The 22,376-nt window shown below is 34.6% G+C and overlaps 1 protein-coding gene across 1 annotated transcript; it reads left to right on the top strand.

Moving 5' to 3' along the window:
• The first annotated feature begins 68 nt into the window (after positions 1-68).
• Positions 69-16,640, top strand: LOC106668945 (N-terminal kinase-like protein). The gene is made up of 15 exons (XM_014398161.2): positions 69-548; positions 2,199-2,339; positions 2,553-2,672; positions 6,732-6,949; positions 7,009-7,099; positions 8,709-8,794; positions 10,778-10,997; positions 11,091-11,214; positions 11,413-11,510; positions 13,170-13,262; positions 13,342-13,477; positions 13,579-13,770; positions 13,979-14,092; positions 15,923-16,188; positions 16,263-16,640. Exons 1-15 carry the CDS (start codon positions 432-434, stop codon positions 16,398-16,400), a joined length of 2,154 nt encoding a protein of 717 aa, XP_014253647.1. The 5' UTR covers positions 69-431; the 3' UTR covers positions 16,401-16,640.
• Positions 16,641-22,376: the final 5,736 nt, after the last annotated feature.

The raw sequence follows: 22,376 nt of genomic DNA, 5'->3' as shown, positions 1-22,376 counted from the left end.
CAACGTTTCGATTTTTATTGAGATCATCTTCCGGGCTCAAAGTAGATGTGTCATTATTGTCTGTCTTGTTGAGAGTGCCCGGGCAACTAGCGGCCTAAGTTAAGATTTGACCCAGAGAATTTGGATTACGGTGTTACCCTATGCTCTTCAACTTATATTTGTTTATACGAAATATTTTAATTGTGTTGAGTGAAATTTATTTGTTTATGACGGTAAATGACCGGCAATTGACATCATTGAATGCGTTGCTGAAATAGCTCGAGAATATAGATGTCAGTGATAACAGTTGTCAAGAAGGTTGTCATGAGCATGCTATCGTATGCTATCCTTGTCATAAGTTTTGTTGACGTTCGCAAATGAGAACCGCGATGAGTTATTTCATTTTTGCAATTTAATAAAAATAAAAAAATAGACAAAAAACTGTGGAAAAAATGTGGTCATTCTTTGGGCGAGACAACTCCAGTCATTTTCCGTACGAATTGCAGGAAAAATACGGTGACTCATACAACCAAGATTCGTGTTTTTCCTTGTACAAAGGGGTCTCAAAGGTATTCATTTTTTCATATTTTAAATCATACTTTATTTGATAAAACCAGTCACCACTGCTGCATAGAAGTTAAAATTTTATTATTTTTCTTTCTTTTTTTCATTTAATTTGTTATTTTATACCTTTTTTTTACCCTAACCAGCTGATAACAATTATGTATACAAACCTACAAATTTTTATAAAAACAGTAGAAGTTCGGTGCCTACACTCATTAAAGAAAGTCTCTGGACACCTTCCGTGAAATAGGAGCAAACCTTTTTAATTAATATTATAATGGGCTAAATATAAATAAACAACACAATGTCTCTGCAACTATAAACTATAATCAATGGCAAAAGTCATATAACATTTAATAGCATTCAATACATAGAAAGTAAACAACATTATTCATATGAAGGGTAATTCACTACTCGTATGACAAATTTTGTCAGTGCTTCAACAGTTCAAGTGCAACAAAAAAATTCTTATGAACTATGGTCTGATTCTCAACCTTTTTGCAGATATTCAACATTTGATGTTTTTTCAACAATTTACGGTTTTCATCATAAATCTATTCACAGCTCTTGAACTATTCATTTTTGTGGAAATAAAAAAAAAGTATTGAAAAAAGGGTTAAATTTCCTTTAACCCTCAAACAGTACGGTATGGGTTGGATCCTACCCAGCATTTCCCTACCATCCCCTTTCATTGTCAGTGGTCAAGTTGGCTAGGAACCCCACCTGCCAGTCATCCGACATCTAGTATAATAATAATAATTGCTTTATTAATACAACATGTTTACAAAACAAAAATATATGCCATAACATAAAATAACAGCATGGATAAAAACCGTCTGCCCAACTGTATGCTGCAAGACATCTAGTATATAGACTATTGATATCAGATAAGTGAATTTGTCTTCCAAATTCCAGTTGTCCAGTCTATCGAGGTATTTTTATCCAGGGCATACCAAAAATGTTCCTTATATTACTAAGGACTTTTTCGCAGTTTTGATCCGAAAATATCTTGGCAACAACTGTTTTGCACTCTTGAGGAAGTTCTAGGAAATTGTCGTCAGGACAAAGAGGACCCTGATCTGGATAAATATGTGTCAGAAGTGGACGGCAAAGTCTCATGAACAATGACATTGAAGATGTTTTCGACTGTGATGAGGTCGAATGCTCCAAGTCTGATGTAGAAGGAACAGATGGTACAACGTTTGAATTATGGTAGGAAGTGGAAACAGTGTGGACTCACAATTCTAATATTACATCTACATAGTACTATTACACCTGCTAAAAACTACAAGTATTTAACAGCACATGTATGTTCCTCACTGAAGATATCGCAAAGCTGAAACATGTTTGGTTGTGCCGAAACCCGTGAATATAGATGAACGCAGTGCCAGGTCAAATTAAATGTGAATGTGATGCATATTAATGAACTTTTCTACTCTCATGCAAAGAAAAGTATATAACAGGAGTAATTAGGACTATAAAAGCTACTAAACAACCTGTAGCTAGAGGGTATAACCAGTAGAAACACAATAATCATACTTGGTTGCACAAAAGTGCTAAATGCTTATTTATGTTTTAACGCAATTTTTTTATAGATGAGAATGTTTTAGGGTAAATAAAACCACTAATTGTTTTTATTTTTTATTTTATTTTAGACTACTAAAGAAAATGTAACAATTTTTGTATATGACAAAAAACTTGGCAGCAATGAACAATATGAACATGCCAAAGCATGCATTAAACGGCTCAAAACTTTAAGACATCCAAGTATTTTAACTTTTCTGGACAGCCAGGAGGTAACATTTATTATTTTTGCATTGCCACTAATAAACTTTAGTTAATTTTAATTTTTAAAATGTTCTGTTTAATTACATATTGCACACTGTGATATCAAAATAAAACATTTTGAAAATTGATCTATCATTGAAAGTTTAAAAAAATTAAAATAATTAATGGATTTATTTATAAAAGTATTTATTTTTGTTTTAAAGGTTCATTTTTTTTTCTAGAATGATTCCAATATCTGTATTGCTACAGAATTTGTGGAACCTCTGACTGACTTCATTACAAAAATAAAGGACCTTCCAAAAAAACATTTGTATCTATCATGGGGTATATTGAATATTGTGGTATGTATGATTCTAAAACATTGACAATAATGTTTAATTCTAGCTAAATGTTCCATCACGATTCATGAAAATAAACATACTTTAGATTAGTGAAGGGTCTACGTTACAATAGTTTTTCATATTATTCTCCATTAAAATTTTATAATATGCTGGGATTCAAACCTAGAACTCCTAGAATGGCAAATACAAGTTGGATGCCCAAGCCATTCAGCCATCATGGCCTCCAAGATACTAAATATATGTAGTACTATGCTATCGATTAAACATGATCAATCAGATGATTAACAAACAACTTACCAAAGTAGAAAACTAATGTAAATAATTGACTTTTGTTCAAAGCAAATTGATTTTGGAATATTCCACTTGGAAAAAGATAATTCTGGAATTTTTTTTTTTTGCCTTGAACTAGTGCACATCTAGCCATCTACATTCATTGCTTGGTGCTACCGGCCCCCGCCGAGCCAGCACGGCCCCTGAGACCGGCCAGGAAGGACACCTGGGCTCTCCATTTGTAACGGACTGTTCCCGATGGTGGTGGATAAAAACCTTACATGGTAAAGCTACCCTTGGAAAAGTCCAACACCATCACACAGTCCGAATCGTAACGCGCCCTGAGAGCGCAGAGATGTCCCCCCAACGGTCTTCAGCCGAACCGTCCCCGCACGGCCCCCCTCCCGGATGCCAACATGCCTCAAGGATGGCTATATATCTTAAATATCTATGTCGTTATCGGTGATGAATTTGTATATGGTATCTAGTATTTCAATAAAGTTCATATAGTTTAGAATTAAGTTTACCGAGGTGGGGAGTGGGATTTTATATTTCTTGAGCGCTTTAAAAATATGTTCTCTTCCGGTAGTCTTCAGTGGGCATCCCAGTATGATGTTGTTTGTGTAATTCCTATCTTATGCAGGTGTGATGGGAGTCTATTGTGGTTGAACCTCAGTCTACATATAGTGGTAAAGAATTTCCTATTTCTTTTAACATTTGAAAACCACGGTTTAGACTGGATGTTTGGTTGGGAAGCAGAGTACCAGATGCCTTTGCTTTTGGATGATTGTTCATACTTGCTTTGCCATTTCTTGCGTAATAAGACCCTATTATGTGATACAATGTCCCCGGCTGAGATCTCTTTGATGTCGTTTCCCGATAGAGCAGCCGCTTTTGCCAATGCATCAACCCGCTGGTTAAATCGGTTGTTGTTATGGCCTTTGACTCAGAGAAGATGAATAGCTATACCGCTTCCGCAGGCTAACAAAATGTTTTTGATCTCTAGAATAATGGGATCTAGTATCCGTTTTCTTCAGGGCCGTCAGAACACTAAGGCTGTCCGAACAAATTATGGTCTTGGCTGGTTTTGTCTGTTTAATGTATTTGATAGCTTCCCTTATGGCTATAGCTTCAGCGGAGAAGATCGTACACAGAGGTGGGAGTTTAAACTGCCTGGAATAGTCATTATTTACATTAAGTATTGCAGCCCCCCACCCCATACTGGGATTTTGAGCCATCTGTATAGACTACCGTAGCCAGCGGGCTTTTACCAGTCTCAAAACAGACCTTAATGTAGTCCTGTTCACCTTTTAATTCCTGTATGCACGTTATAACCTTAGGTGGGCAGAGTGGAATAAGCCAGTGGAGTTTCGTGTTTGACGAGCGGATAATTTTTCCCAGAGAGATGCTTTTCATTTTCATATGAGTTTCAAGTAAAGGTGGCGTGACTCTAGGTGGTTTGTGAGGATCACTAAGGGCAGTGACCGCCAAAGCATCCAGTCCCATAACTACAGGATGGTTGGGATCGTGCATTCGAGTAGCTAGGAATTTTGTTGTTAGTTGATTCCTTCTTAGATGCAGCGGCTCCGTATTGGCCTCTACCTTGAGGGAATCAGTAGGGGAAGATCCAATGCCCCAAGACAAAGCCTTATTGCCCTGTGTTGGACCGTTTCAAGTTTTTTTAGGTGGGATTTGGCTGCACTGCCATAGACTATCGACCCATAATCAATGCGTGCGAGAATAAGGGCATGGTACATCATTAACCCAATGCTTGGGTGGGATCCGTACTTAACTTTAGAAGTACATCTTAAAATATTCATTGCTTTTTCAACATTCTTCTCGACGTACTCCATGTATGGTTTCCATAGGATTTTGCAGTCAATAGATACTCCCAGGAATTTGAAGGTGGGATAGGTCTTGATCTTATAGGGGCCTAACTTTAATTCCTTGGGTTGAACTAGTTTCCTTCTTCAGGATATTATCATTGCAGCACTCTTTTGCTCTGACACTGCTAATCTTCTAGAATATTAATATCAGGATTTGAAAAATTGTACTTTCTTTTTTTTTTCCAACACACACAGACATGAAGGTGGGGACCGTAGTGGCTGAATGATTAGAAAGCCTAACTTGAATTTGCCATGCAGTCATGGGTTCAAATCCCAGCTTATGGAATTTTGTTTGGGATTTATTTGGAAAATGTCTTGTAAAGTGATTTGAACTCCTCGTCTGGGACACCCAATGGGTAGTTGAACTTAAAGTCCTCCTGTATAACGGAATTACTTTATCTTTACTTTATATGATTATTTGGAGGTCATGAGATGCGGTGTGAGGTTTTCGAAAAACATTTTCTTTATCATACCAACGTTTCGATCTTTATTGAGATTATCTTCAGAGCTCAAAGTGTTTGTTTTCCATGCAGATGTGTCATTCTTGTCTGTTGTGTTGAGAGTGCCAAGTTTTACCTTATATATTGAGGTTTGGAATAAACATGGATGTAAAAAACATTTGAAAAATATATGTTAGTATGACCAATTTTTTTTTTTTTAATTAATTTATCCATGGACATTGATGTTTTATTGAAAACAATAATTATTAGTATTTTAATTTTTTTATTTTATTCTGATGAATGCATTTCGGGCTATTTATTTATTGGTTCGGCCTACACTCCATTGTCCACGAATGAAAATAAAAAAAAAAGAAAAAAAGATCAAGAACTTATTATTTGGTAGAAAATGTTATCGTAAATGGATTCTTGACTACTATCCTGTGGGAGTGGGAGTGCCACAGGACAGTGTGCTCGGTCCAATCCTGTACCTTCCTCTACACCTCAGGTATTTAAATTACACCATCTACCCTCCCCCCTGCATTCTTTGCAGATGACAAGTCTTGCTTCCCTCTCATCCTGATGCTATATTTGTCTCGGAAGGGGTACAGGCATGTCAAATGAATAGCCGAAGGAAGCAAACTTGGGAAGATAAAGATTAACGAAAACAAATGTACCCGTGTTACAGACTACCTTCTGAAGCAAAACCCCTCACACAATATTCTTCTACACCATTCCTTTCCCTAAAAGGTATTACACTACATTGGGTTCTATCTTGACGCAAGTTTAACCTCGAACTGATGCATACAACTAAAAAGATAGAAACTAAACAGACTCTTTGGACTACTCTATAAACTATTTGGGCGTAAATCTAACTTGTCGACAAAAAATAAACTGATACTCTGCAAATCACTATTGAAACTGATTTGAACATATGGACTTACATGGACATATGGACTGCACCTCAAAACCTACCAAAATTCCAACCAATTCAGTCCTTCCAATCCAAAGCCCTCAGAATCGTACTTAACGACCATCACCTTCCAACCAACCTTCCACAGTGACAAATACCCTTTGTAAATAAATTAATCCTAACCAAATTTTCTAAGTTCCATGATAAACTTTCCACTCACCCCAACCCAATAGCCCAATCTATCTGCAACTTAATCCATCCCTACAATCCAGTCAGACGACAAAAGTGGATATGGCCCCAGGACCTCCTCGCCTAGAACTAGCCTTTGTGTATAGTTAGGACAACAGCAATGGTTGCTAACTCACCTCAAGATGTGTATTGTAAATATATATATGATAAAACCCATAAAAATACAAAAATTATTATTTTATACAGATGGCAATAAATATTTTACTAAAAAAAAATTTCTTGACTAATTGGTATGTTTAAATTTAGGAATGAAATGCATATAAATTATTTTTTAACTACATTCTTAATGTTTGTTTTAATTTAGAAAGGTGTGGCATTTCTCCATAATGATGCTAGGTTAAAACACAACAACATTTTCTCTGGCTCAGTGTTCGTTAACAGTGCGGGCGAATGGAAACTTGGAGATGTTGGCTATGTTTCAGCAAGCAATAGTTCATATCCATTAAAAATACATCAGGGATTACAGAAATACAATCCACCAGAAATAAAATCAGGTAGTTGTCCTGATGATTCACTTTATTGGTAAGTAAATATATATATGCATGTTTTATTATAACCATTAACCCATTAACAATTTGCAGGAGTATTGACAGCTGGGGGTTAGGAATATTTATGTGGGAAGTGTTCAATGGAAAGATGACTCATAACAACGCACTAAAAAATATAACAAAGGTACATACTTTCTTCTCTTTTTGCCACTTTGATTAAGCTGTTTAGAGAGGTGTTCTACACACGCTATATTTACACAGTTATGACTGTTATATTATCTCTCCCAACCTGCCGTTTAAAATTAGTTATAAATTTAGGAAAATTATATTATTTTTAACAAATGTTAATGCAGTTATCTAGTATGATAACCTACATTATATGTTTTAAATTGAAATTTACTTTTTCTTGTCTGGGAGGAGTAAACCTGTTTTACTTTTGTTGTTACCCCAAAAAAAGGTTGTCAGGGCCTCACTTAAAGACATGGCACTTATTAAAAGTATAAAAGAGGAGCCGATAGATGTAAAGGCAGGCGGAATAACATGCCCCCCTCTTATGTATTGGTGCCCGACCTCAAAGCACCACCCAACATCTTTTTTCATGCTACATCATCTTTATTGCTTATAATCCTTACTTTCAAGAAATAAAATAATATGTATATATTATTTACATGCACATTGGTATTGTGAGACTTTTTCCTTTCGAACTAGGTGGAATATTAGCCGAAATTCCATGATGGTATTTATAAAAACAATATGTAAAGAAAAAGAGAACAAGGTAAACACATATCTAAAAATGAAAATATGCAACATTCGCTTTATTCATAACTAATTTTAAAATTTTTATTTTTATTGATTAATTGTTTATTAGGAGCTACATTATGCTGGCTGTCAATGCGAAACTTAAAGATGCATTGTTTCCCTGGTTATATTTTGCAGTAACAACTATTCAAAACTTTTCTATAGCTTGGGTTTATTTTAAACAGTCTATGTTAGTAAAACAATGTAAATAGTTCTTAATTATGTTTATTTTTACAATTCTAAGTGCACAAAGTTCTGGGTTATTTCAGGTCTAATTTTACCATTCTTGAGACAAAAGCTTATTTTTTAATATTTTATTGTGTTAAACTTTCAATATAATACCACAGTGTTTTCCTTTCCTGAAAAAACTATGACCGCCCTGAACATTCTTTTATTTATTATTGTTTATAATTATTATTNTTATTAATTAAAAATAACTCAGATAATGCTGCTGGAAGAGCAATACTTTATCAAAATTAATCTGTTTTATAGTAACAAGCTAAAGGGGGCGTCGGTGGCCGCAATGGTTTAGGCGTTGACACAGTGCCCATCACTGTAAGGTAAAGGTCCCGGGTTCGAATCCAACGGCCCTGCATTCGTACCCGACATACTTACAAATGGGCTTTTTTTTTTCAAATACACCGGAACCCCGAGGGTTGATATAACCTCTGCTGTTGCGAACCCTCGGGGGTAAAAAAAAGTAACAAGCAAAAAAATTTTTTATTAAAGAGTGAGACATTTTTTGATACCTTATCAATGTATTGTCATGCTTGTTTTATTATGTTATCTCTCTGAATTTTAATTTTATGAATAATGAATCTGAAAATTTTGTAGATTTTATTATTAATAAGTACGCTGTGAGCATTAAAATAAATTAACATGCAATTGATTATTACACCATAAAAAATGTATGATGTATATTTTAGTATAGCTGTACACCTTTAAAAATTTATTATAAGTTATAATTATTATCTTCTTTTTAATCATTGTTTTAGATTCCAGAACAATTGCAACCTATATATTGTGAACTCGTTGCGGCATCCCCTCAAAAACGATTAAGTACAGTCAAGGTTTTAGAAAGGTAAGATCCCAGAAATACTATTTGCAAAATTTATGCTACAATTTTTTTTTTCATATTTAGTCAGAACTCTTCAGGTANTATATATTTCAAGTATATACTTCTCAAAAATGAATAGGGATATTTATAATTTATTCTTATTCTATTAACTTTAATTAAATTAACTGATATATTCTTGTTAGTTGGATAAAACAAAATAGAAAATATAAACCAAAAACAAACAAATGTTAATTCTCATTTTTAATAATGGATTTCTTAAGAATAGAAAACATGAAGATTACTCATTTTGTAAACAAACACCTTTACTTGACTTTTCTCCATGTTAATCCAGTTGTATTCTCTTTAACCTTGGAAAAACATCATCTGTGAGAATGAGTCATCGAGGTCACCGGCAAGTGGATATCACACAGACAATTGGCATTTCTCAGAGAGTGGGCTAAGGGGCTTTAGCCCAATTCCGAGTGACTGGAAGTACTAATAGGAGGCCCGGTAGTGGATATCTAATCTCTGGAGTCTAAGGGAGGACAGAAATATTGTCATTGCTACAAGATGGAACCCTTTCCATAGTGCCTGCCAGATCCTTGATGAAGTACAAAATGTTTTGGCAAGGTCTTTATCAACACAAACGATTTGTAATCGCAGCAACAGCCCACCACCAGCAACTCAGGAGAATATGGTGCAGTGAGTTCCTAGAAGAGAACACCAATTGGAATGCTGTTATATTTACTGATGAGTCATGTTTTTGGCTGTATAGTGATAGCTGGCGCCAAAGAGTCTACTGAAAACAGGGTGTAATGGTCTGGGGCTGGGATTTACACTGGAGGAAGAACTGGACTCCATATTGTTGAAGGCAACCTCACTACAGTCCAATATATGTAAGAAATTATCGAGGAATACATCCCTCAAACCAGGGATATCATTGGCAGGGATTTTCGATTTCTGGATGACAATGCCAGACCTCATAGAGGCAGAGTTGTTTTTCAGAGTTTAGAAAACATGTGAATTTCCAATTTGCCCCTTTCCCCATTGTCTCCAGACTTCAATCCCATTGAGCACATGTGGGATACGATGCAGAGAAGGCTTTTCAATCACCTTCCGCAACCAGTTGACTGCTACAACTGTGTGCACCATTGCAGCGTCTATGGAGTGAAATTACTTATGAAATTAGTGATAACCGTATTAACAGTAGGCCTTACAGGTGCACAAAGGTTTTTAGCTGACAAAACACATTATATACGGTATTAATTGTTTAAAAAAATCATTGTGTCTAATAAACAAAATTATGTAAGCAAAAAAAAAAACATAATTTCTAACTTTTCTTTTTTAATGCAATTTAAATAAAATAAAAATAATGGGAAAGTAAATAATGTACTACAAACATTGGCAGTATCCATATTCATTTTTTAGCAGTTTATTTAGTGAGAATACACTGACGTTAAGAGTTCTTATTGGGGGAGGGGGAGAAAAAGAAAAAAATTATATATATAAGTTACACACAATATACGCCAATTCAGAGACAGATGATACTGTACAGATTCGAAGAATGTGTTGTAAGCAAAAGACCCTTCCCTGTTCGTTATTCCCATTACACTTGTAAAGCCAGATTGAGATTAATCATATCCGTGAACAGGAAAGGTTCTTATCAAATTTTAAGTTTTTTTTTTTTTTTGCCTTATGATCTTTGCATATTAGCCATGACGAATTCTTATATATGTTGTTCAATTGGGGGTTATCGGGAAAAAAGGGCCAGAGGCGACGGTGGGAATCGAACCCACGACCACGGCGTGAGAGTCTCTCATGCTAACCACTCGGCTACCGCGGTCCCCAAAGTTGTGTTTAACTAATTTTTTTTTTTTTTTTAAAGACTCGATTAGTCAACACACGTAACTTTATATATATATAACAATGTTACCATTGTGGATGTAACTTATATATATTTAAAAAAACCATTATATTTTCACAATGTTTATTTTTTACTTTTAATAGGCCTACAAAGTTTTTCAAAAATGATGTTGTTGATGCGATGTTATTTCTGGATGAAATTCATATAAAATCAAAAGAAGAGAGTAAAAACTTTTTTTCTAATATAATGCCATTGTTGGAAATAATTCCTACATGTACAGCTACTGACAAAGTGCTGCCTCAAATGATTAGAGCTTTTGAATATGGTTGCGATGGAGCATGTCTCATTCAGCCTATGATGGAGGTAAATCTATAAAATCTATACACAAATATATGTCCAAAACGTAAATTTAATGATTGAAATGACAAATCAATGTTTTTATTCTATTCTTGATAGATATCTAAATCTCTTCAAAAGCCAAAATATCAACAAATAATTCTGCCTTTTTTGCTTAAATTGTTTGCCTCAACAGACAGGGCAACAAGAAGTTTATTGCTCCAGAATATTGAACACATCATAGGTAAGAAACAAATGTGGCAATTTAATGTATAATAATAACTGATTATTAGCAGATTGAATACCTTCTGCAATTTTGTTTTACCTTTTCTTGGTTTAAACTTAACTTAATGTTAAAAATAAATATAAAAAAAACTCCACTCTCTCACATTATAGAAGAAAACAATATTGTTTGTTTTTGCTGAAACAATTGCTTTTCCAGATTCAATACCAGAATCAATAATTAATGAGAATTTGTTTCCATTGCTCACAAATGGTTTTGTGGATGCAAACCCGAGAATCAGAGAAGAAACTATAAAGGTGAGGTTTTTACAGTTGTTCATGTTACTTATAAAAATTATTTCTTTTTTTAATTATACTAAAATACTATTTATTTTTAAAGGATTATAACAATAGCATCACCACTATAAAATATATTGCTTATTAGAGACATGTTTTTTAAATTGACATTAATAAGATAAAAATGTAATACAAATGTATCGTATAATTCCTGTTTAACATCCAACTAACCCGTTGGGTGTCGATGACACCATTTCACTACTATTTTCATATTATTCTCAATTAAAAAACCGTGGGCTGTCAGGATTTGAACCCAGAACCACTAGCGTGGCAAATATAATTCAGATGCCCTAACCACCCGGCCAGCTGGTTCTCTTTATTAGTAAGATATATATTGAATGTACTAAAATAGATACATATAACATACACTTTCTCATATGAACAAAAGCATAAGATTTTCAACTATTCAGACACAATATTTGTTTGTCTATACACTCAACGACAAAAAAATGTATTTATCTATTTTCCATAATAACTTAATTAATAGTTGACGTAAAACGTAAGCACAGCATTAATAACTTTTTGTTTACTTTTATAGTGTTACTAAACCTGTTAGGCTCTTTAAATTAAAAATAAAGAAAATCTGTCCATTTCATTCTTTCCAGAGCCAACTTGTGGAGTGAGTTAATTGTTTTCTTTGATGAAACAATAAATTTGTGTATATTATTATTATTATTATTATTATTAATTACGGTTTTAAGTCATGAAGATCTCGCTCGGGCAGTTGCTTTGGCCAACAACGGAGGTAGAGTTCGTTATGTAGCCCAGGTCATGGTGTGCTGCGCTCTACCAACCATTGGAATCGAGGACGGTAGTGGTAGATTGAGACTCCAAACAATCCGAATGGGGGCGTCGGTGGCCGCAACAGTTTAAGCATTGACATGGCGCTCTTCACTGTAAGGTAAAGGTCCCGGGTTCGAATCCAGTGGCCCAACGGGTTGTCGCCCGTTACTTGGAGGATGTTAGGATTGCCACAATGAATTGGCCAACACGTTCCCCTGACATGAATCCTATAAATACTTATGGGACACAATAAAGAGATGGGTTAGACATTGTTCGCCTCTTCCAACAAAGTATTAATTGGTCAAGCGGACCACGAAATTAGTGAATATAAAGAATCTTCCAACAATATTGAACAGCTTCAAACCGCTTTCGTTGAAGAATGGGATTCTGTTTCACAAGAGATATCTTATCTCTTAGCTCTTATTTTCACACTGCCTAGGAGTCTTTAAGGATTTCTGTGAAGCCAGAGGAGATAATATGTGTTATTAAGAGCAAAACTTGGTAATACATTGTTAGTTAAATTTTAGTCTGTCACTAAATGATTTTCCAGTTTTAGTGAATTTTTATTTAAACCATCATAAATAAATAATTTTTATTTAAACTCGTAAATTTCTGATTCATTTAATTTGGTTTATGTTAAAATAAGTATATTGTAATTGATATAACAATAAAAATACATACACAGTTTAAAATAAGCTACAAAATACAAGTGTCCTGTATTATTATTTTTTTTTTTTAAATCTTTGAATGTAAATTACATTGTGTGATATCTCCCATAGAGATATTTTGATATTCAAAATTGGTTATGTCAGAGTTTAATGATTGAAATCTTTTTAGGCAGTTGTTCACTTAGCTCCCAAACTAAATAACAAGAATCTCAATGAAGAAGTTTTGAGGCATTTTGCCAGGTTACAGGCAAAAGATGAACAGGTAACAAAATTGAAATATCAAATTGTTTTGAAAAACCCTAGCTGTTAAATGTTAGTGACAGGGAAATTTTTTTAAATAGGGTGGTATACGTACGAACACAACAGTTTGCCTTGGAAAAATTGCTTATTGCCTTTGTCCACAAAATCGTAAAGCAATTTTGCTATCTGCTTTCATTAGAGCTCTTAACGACCCATTTCCACCAGTGAGGAATGCAGGTCTGTAAAAGCAGAAATTATTTTCAATGAATAAGATTGTTTTATTTGTGGTCAGATTTCTAGAGAAGGGCATTGTATATGTTTGAAAATTTATTTTTCAGGCGTTCTTGCTTTTGCAGTTTCCCAGCAATATTTTACTCTAGACGATGTGGGGAAAAAGATATTGCCTTCCTTGTGCCATTTAACTGTAGATGTTGATAAAAGCGTACGAGACAGTGCCTTTAAGACGATCAAGGGTTTCATAGGGAAACTTGAAAAAGTGTCTGAAAATCCATCACTTCAACAAGAAATCGGTAAAAATAAATAAAACAAATGATGTGATATATATGCATAGAAAATAGAATAATTTTATTTTTAAGTACAAACCTTTGTCTTATGTAATTAATTAATTATGTAATTAATTAATTGATATGAATAACTTTGTCTGTTTGTTTAATTTTTTGTTGTGTGCAGGTTGAATTTTCCTGTATAATAAATCGTGGATTACTTTTCATTTTATAGAAACGGAAGTCATGTCCACTCTGAAGCCAGTGCCATCTTGGGCAGAATGGGCAGTAACAGCTGTCGCATCTAAATTTTCTTCTAGAACAACTGATAGTAAATTTGAATCAGAAGGTTTGATGCATATAAATATTGATGTATAGTAATATTAATGCATTAGTGCAGTGGAAATTAATAATGTAATTGCATGTAGAAAGAAAAACACTTAGTTCCTCATTGTTGTTAGTGTGCTAACATTAATTAAATAAATTTTACTTAACATGTGCCTCACGCCAACTATCGCACAGTCTGGTAAACTTATTCTCATACATTATGGTAGAAGCAATAATTTAATATTGTAAGTAGATGTGAATATTTGTTAATTGCGTAAATCATTTAGAAATAATTGGAAAGTCCCGATGAAGGCAATATATTCCTCAAAAGCTTGACAAAGGAACTGAATGTTCACCTTATCCTTGATTTTTTAAAATTATTTTTTAATATGTAATTACAATATTAAGGCTAATATCCATCCTATCATATCAAGATAATTAATAATATATATAGAAGTGTGCGGTGATTAGTGACCGTTAGTCGATGATTATTCAGAAATCGTGAGATGCGGTTTGGTGTGATGTAGGTTTCAGAAAAACATTTTCTTTATTGTGCCAACGTTTCAATAATAAACATGGTCAAAGGATTACTTCACAGAATGATTACCCTAAGCCATGAATCATTTCACCACAAGAACATAAAGATATACAAACAGATCCTCCATAACAATCCCTACCCTAAACAAATAATTAACAGAATAATCAACAACTACAACTCAACACTAACACCATCCACTAGTACTAATAATACTACATCAAATCTATCAAATACAAACAAACCAGCATACATTTCCATGCCATTTATTCATGGCCTGCCACATAAGTTAAACACATTTCTCTCGTCCGATAACTTCAAAATACTTTTAAAAATTATAAAGCAATTCAAACACTTTTTTCCAAAATTAAAGATCCCACACCAATAACAAATAAATCTGACGTAATCTACAAAATCAATTGTTTAAACTGTCTGGCAACTTACATCAGACTTACATCCCAATATCTGGACAAGAGAGTAAAGCAACATATCTATGATTGCAAAAAACCCAAGCAAAATCATACAGCACTCGCTACCCACCATTTTGAACACAAACACAATTTCGACTTCAGCAAGCCAAAAATATTACACACAGAACAAAACAAACATAAACATAACTTGTTAGAAATGGTTTATATCAACAGAGATAAACACAGCATCAATTACATGTAAACTCAGTCGCAGCTTCGCCAATATCATTAATCAAATTCAATATAGATAACATACATTTATCATCACATCACATTCCCCACATCAAACATTTTCACATAGTCTAATTTTTCAACGATTTAGCTTTCCTTTTCCTATTTATCCCTTTCTATATAATACTGAAAGGATAATCTGGCCGAAACATTACCTACCAACGTTTTCCCTTCGTCGGCTCTTTTCACCTCAGAGAAGCCGATGCCTTATACCAAAATGTCTTTTTTATACCGACTTCCTTCCCCACCCCTTCAAAATCCAACGTATATAAACATAAAACAGCAATATCTCACTGGCACTCTCAACACGACACGCAAGAATGGCACAATTACACAGAAGACAAACACTTTGAGTGAGTAGAAATACTTCAATTGAATATAAAAAAATATATTTTGCATTGTATAAATTCACTTTTTTCCACACCCTAAATTTACACAATATTTATAAATCCCAGGCCCTGAAGATGATCTCAATAAAGATCGAAACGTTGTCACGATAAAGAAAATGTTTTTCTGAAACCTACATCACACCAGACCACATCTCACGATTTCTGAATAAATATGCATAGATTTATCTTCTTTTTATCTTATTAAGAAAATTATATATCTATTTTAGGTAAACAGAAAATGCCTAGCATAGATAACGAAAAGAAAGAAGTCGATAATACTAAAAATAATCAAGAAACATCTGAGATGGAACAGCCAAGTCGAAAGAATAGTGGTCCTTTAAACCTGTTTAATTCTGACACCGGGAAGCTACTAAGTGCATCGTCTGATGATAAATGGCTTGACCAGACACAAAAAACATTTTGGGATATTAGTGATGATAATATTACTATTGATGATAATTGTGATTGGGATGGAGAATCATGGGTAGCACTTGTGAGTTTGAATTCTACAATCTTTATGATGCGTTTGGTAAAAAAATTATTAATCTAACAATTTACTGAAACTAGGAGGATCCGATTTGCGAAGAGAAACCTGAGCCTAAACCTGTAAAGAAATCAAGACCGGTGAGGCAGAAGGAGAACAAAAAACATCAATTGGGAGCAGTGAAATTAGGAATGAAAACAAACAGCATAAAATTTGATTGAAATTGTTTATAATCGTGTATGTGCATATATTGCACACAAAAAATACATTGTGGACTGGTTTTTTTTGTTTATTTTTTTTTAAATTTTTTTCGGGACATCAATTGTACAATATATGTTTACATTATGCATGTTATATTTTCTATTTTTTTGATAATTCAAACAATTTAAAAAAAATCACATTTTAGTGAATCCTTTTTGTTATGTATGACTATTTACTATTTGGAGAGTTAACATGCTTTATGCATATATATATATATAATATAATTCTTTAAATTTAAATATACTTTTTTATGGATTGTTTTTATTTTATTATTTGGATGCCTGATTATCTTTCATATCATTTTGATCTAATTCATATTTATTAAGGTTAAATGCAAATAAATAAAGTAAAATATATAGATATTTAAAATATAACATAGATTTATTATACTAAAAAGAAAATGAAACTATTTGATATAAACTATTATAGGTATAAAATATTTTTCTTTTATAGCTTTGTTTTGTTGGTTTTTATTTCTTTAGCTTCCTTCTTATCCTTCTTCTTTCTTTTCAACATTTCTTTATTAGAAAATTATTTCACTTTCCAGCTTTTACTTTCAACTAAATGCTACTTGGAAACATCAACAGCCACTCTTTTTGTGTATAAGCTTCACCTCTCTTACTTAGGCAGGACCCTCTAATAACTTGATGATGATGATGAATATGAATTAGGAAGTTGGGGTTTTTGTTCCCCAAGGACTGCAGCCATCTGGCTTATTGTACGTTCCTAGTTCTTTAGTTCAATCCAATTGATTCTATCCTTCTCCTACAGAGTGATAGGTTATTGTCTAGTTGCTACAATAACTTTCCCTGTGTTTTCTTTTTATCCCATGTTGTCTCCATTAAGTGGTTGCTTCCCATTCGAAGATGATATGGGTGGCTGTTTCTTCCTCCTCATTGCATAACCTGCAAATGTGGTCATTGAATATGCCCATGTTGTCTAGATGTTTTCTCAGATACCAGTGACCGGAAATAGTCCTGTCCCTCCTCTGAGTTTAACCCTCTGTAACTGTAGCAGTGAATTTGCCAGTCTAAATAACATCAACTTACTGTTTTCAGCGCTCCTGGAATTTATCTACTTCTTTTGTCTTTTTAGATTCATTCTATGATGGTGGATGTTTCTTTCTGTTAGCCCAAGAATAGGTTCAGGGCCTATTATCTTGCAAAATCTCCTCTGTCAGCTGCTTGGCTATCCGATGTTATGAGGATTTTTTGTCAGTGCAACCTCTTTTAACATTTTTTAAAGCACAATCAATGTGGGCTGTATTTTGCTTGAAAGACATTAATGAGTTTGATTGCTCATATTTTGGGCTTGAATCGAAAACACCTGATCCGGTTCCTTCATTTGTTTTGGAGCCATCTGTAACCATATTGTTGTATCTGATTTCCTCCTGAATTCTTTTTCTCCTTTGTCGTCTGTTGAGACTTTATATGATGTTGTAAACAGTGTTTCAGGGATCATGCAGTCAATCTGATTCACAGATTTGATTGTATCTGGAGCCTGAATGAGCTTTTGGAGAGCATTATTTATTTATTAATTTGTTTGATTTGTGAGAAGCGGTCAAGAATGAGGTAGTTTAGAAAAACACCATTTTCACTTTTTTGCCGACGTTTCGACCTTTATTGTGGTGCTATTTTTGTGGTGTCATATTGGTGTTGTGTGAAATTGTTGTGTCAAGGAAATTGTAGGCAATAATTTCACATAACACCACAAGAATAGCACCACACTTTATGCCCTGAAGATGACCCAAATAAAGGTGGAAAAAAGAAAAAGGTGTTTTAAATTACCTCATTCTTGACCATTACTCATGAATCTAACAAATTATTACACAACCAGTTACTAAAAAAACACATTATTTATTTAGTTATTTATTTATACAGGTAAATATACCCAGTTAAAAGTTCTATAACAGGTTAAACTATACATAAGTAATAATGAATAAATTGAAGCATAAATCATAATATACATATCTATAATATAAATCTGGACATATTCAAAAATATCAAACACAAATAAACTATTGTAAGTATTGCAAAAAATACTTATATATGTATAAAAATATAAAACAAGTGAGAAGGAATGATAAAAAATTTAATGAAAAAGCAGAAATATGTAAACAAATCAAAAACAATTGCCATGATCCATATTTAAAAAAAATGTTTTAAAAGAAAAGGTAAAAAGTGCCACAATTTAAAAAAGTTTGTTACTCATTTCCTTGAGTCAAAGAATCAGACTAAAATTTAAATAATTTGTACTGTAATTAGATTTTTCAAACATTTTTACCTGGTATTACACTGTAGAACATGGAAATTTAGAAAAAATGATTAATTGTGTGCAGTGGATCATATTATTTAACGGTTTTTAAATAAATGTCAGGTCAATACTTTGCCATGTATTTAGTGGTTGCAGTTCTGTAGATTCCATAAGTTTGTAAGGTGTGCCCAAGTTACGTTCTAGTAATTCTAAACCAGAAAGTGTGAATAAATTGTTTACGTTTTCTATCAAATTACTTAGTATTTTCTGATGTGATAAACAACTGAACTGTATTCTAAACTGGGTTGGACCATAGCCTTAAACAGTACAATCATTGTGCACTCTATGGTATTTATTTTAAAAATCTTTATAAGCAATAAATATTTAGGGTTGGAAAGAGATGTGGATGTAGATATAGTTTCAGGGTATAGTATACTGCGCTCTTTAAGAGCTATTGTATCCCCCGTGCTCTGTCTAAAACACATCGGTGAGTCCAATTTCATCAAGAAACTTGATTAATAGGCCTGGTTTCAATGGTTGAAGCTCATACATCCCAAAACATTTCCTCATGCGGGCTAGTGTAGCTCTGAAGTTTGTTAGTAGATGTGTTGGTGTCTCTTCTGCCTCTTTGCAGAATCTGCATGTGCCATCTTGGATTATTCCAATTTTTTTTTAAGTGACCATTTAACTTGGAGTGTCCTGTTAGGAATCCTATTAGGATTCGCAGTTTGTTCCTGCTTCCCTTGACACATTCTGTAATTTCTTTCCTTCCAAAATTGGTTAGAAGATTCTTGTCTGTGTATAATGAGTGAATTCCATTGTTCCCTCATTTTCTGTTTGTCCTTCTGTCTGAGATACTCGTTAATAGTGTGGGTTCCTATGCCACAGAAGGGTTCGGGTCCTATCAGCGGTGTAGCAGCCCCATTTCTTGCAAGGGTGTCCGCTTTCTTGTTGCCTTCTACTCCGTGTCCTGGGACCCAGTAGAGGCTGACTTTATTCTGCGTAGCTATATGTTTAGTTTGGTTTTGCAGTTCAGTACCATCCTTGAACTAATGATATTTGAGCTTAGTGCTTTGATGGCTGCTTGGCTATCTGACATGATAGCCATATTATTTTTTTGTACCCTTTGCTTAGGTTGAGTTGGGTACATCTTTCGACTGCATGAATCTCAACTTGGTGTATTTTCCCATGGGTTCTGAGTATTTGGTTCCAGGTCCAAATCCTTCTTGGATTCTTAAGAAACACATCAGCTCTACCATCACGAAGGCGACGCGAGCTTTGATGGTGTGCAGAAGAATAGTAGAAAGGAACTGGGGATGCAAACTGGAAACCCTGCTATGGATGTACACCATGATAGCAAGACCTTTACTTACATACGGAGCTATAGCCTGGGTTGATAAAGCAGAGCAAGTAACTAAAAGAAAAGAACTCACTACTACTACTCCTGCCCCTGTACCTTTTTGTGTTCTAGATCCATCTGTGTACCAAAGGATGGTGCCATTCTTGAAAGAGTTGTTTCCCTCTCGTTCCCATTCTTTTTTGGTACCTAGGTTTATTCAGAAGTTTTGGTTAAATTCAAACATCCTGTTCATGTCGTCTCTTGGAGCCATGAGTATTGGATGGTCTTTCCATAGTTTGTTGCTATCTCTCCATTTTAGTTTTATTCCTGTTTCTCTTTGGTAAAATTAATGATGGTTTTTTGCGCTGTCCTTATTACCATGTGGTGTAGGGGGATTAATCCCAGTACTTTTTCCATGCTAATTGTAGGACATGTTCTCATTGCTCCCGTTATGCAGATGCATGCAAGTCTCTGTATTTTTGTGAGTTCTTTCCTTTCTTACTATCCATAGCAGGGTTTCCGGTTTGCATCCCCAGTTCCTTCCTGCTATTCTTCTGCACACCATCAAAGCTCACGTCACCTTCGTGATGGTAGAGCTGATGTGTTTCTTAAATGTTAGTGTTTTATTTAGTGTGATGCCCAGATATTTGATTTCTATCACGGTGTTATTGAGTGTTATTTTCCTCATGTGATCAAGTTTCCTTTTCTGTGTAAAAGCGACTATAGTTGTTTTATTAGAGTTGATTCCTAAGTCAGCAGTTTTACACCATTCTTCTGTGATTTTTAGTCCCTCTTGGATTATATCACAGAGAATTTCCTCGAATTTTCCCCTGGCAGTCAGGACTAGGTCGTCCACATATCCCTGATATTTTATCCCTGTATGATCCAGGGTCTCGAGCAGTTCATCAACTGTTAGATTCCATAGAAGAGGTGACAGTATCCCTCCTTGAGGACATCCCTTGGTTGTGCTAACTTCTATAGTGTCTGATCCTATATTTGTTTCAGCTATTCTAGTTCTTAGCATTTCTCCAATCCATCTGGATGTGGTTTGGTCTATGTGTTTTTTCCCTAGGGAGACCTTCATTGATACATGAGATGCATTGTTGAAGGCTCCCTCAATATCGAGGAACGCGCAGATTGCTATTTCCTTTGTTTCCAGTGTTTCCTTTAGGTCACTGGTTAGCTGGTACAGTGCAGTTTCTGTTGATCTTCCTGCTCTGTATGCATGCTGATAGTAATGGAGAGACTTGTCTACCAGTGCTATCGTTCGTATATGGTTGTTCATCAGCTTTTCAAGGGTTTTTAGTAGAAAGGATGTTAAGCTGATTGGTCTGTAGGATTTAGGTAATGTAGGGTCTCTTTTCCCCACTTTCGGTATGAACACCACCTTTGCCCTACGCCATGTCTGTGGTATGTAACCTAGTGCTAAACTATTTCTGTATAATCGCATCAATGTTGGAGTGATTATATCCATTCCTTTTTGTAGCAGGATGGGAAAAATCTCCCTCTTGCTGGATGAGTGTATTTCCAGTTTCTCCTTTTGGATCTTGGCCTCCCTGTCATCGGCCATGTTCCTTGCTTCCTCGGGTGTTTTCCCCGATCTTATCGCTCTCAGGTACCATTTGGTCATAGCACCGCTAAGACCTTTCCTGAGAGGGTCATCATTCTCGCTTGGTTCTCCTAACTTCAGTAGTTCGGCAGAGACTTTTTTCTTCCCTTTTGATTTCTCAAGAGAGACCCCCTATTTTCTTGTGTCATTACCTAAGGTGTTGGGCCTTTTTGTTTGTGTGGTGCTAGATTTCCCACATAGCGACTGTTGTTTGTCTTTTGATGGGATAGGTGGTCTCTCCTTTGTTCCCAAGGACTGAATGTCCATCTGGGGGTTAGTCTCCAGATTGCTAGGTGTTTTTGGAGCAGTGAGATCCTGCTTCAGGTTTAGTTTTTTAGTTTCTATACTCATTTGATTCCCGCGAGTAGCTAGGGAACTAAAAGTTCCACTCCATCAGAGCTCCACATGATGGAGTAAGGCTAATTACTCTCTGATGTCGCCCGGTGTCAGAGCGGCTCCATTCAAGACAGCCACTTAACCTCAGCTAAATTTTAGAGTGTAATAATTTGCCTCTCTTGCTACAGTTTCTCTACTATTCTGCAAGATGGCAGCATCATTTAAACACAAAAACACAAGTGCCTTAACACATTGTTTCTTCAGCCTTAATTTTTTTTAGTTCTATGTATGAAACCTAACATTTTATTAGCCTTATTAATTATTGAAGTGCAGTGAAAGTTAAATGTCATGTTGCTAGAGTAGGTGATTCCAAAGTTTTTAATGCTTGTTTGCCTGTCC

Source organism: Cimex lectularius, unplaced genomic scaffold (genome assembly GCF_000648675.2).
Source record: "Cimex lectularius strain Harlan isolate CLEC.00 unplaced genomic scaffold, Clec_2.1 scaffold224, whole genome shotgun sequence".
Lineage (NCBI taxonomy): Eukaryota > Metazoa > Arthropoda > Insecta > Hemiptera > Cimicidae > Cimex > Cimex lectularius.
Note: the sequence above shows the minus strand (reverse complement) of the source record. Positions and strands in the feature narration are given on the sequence as shown.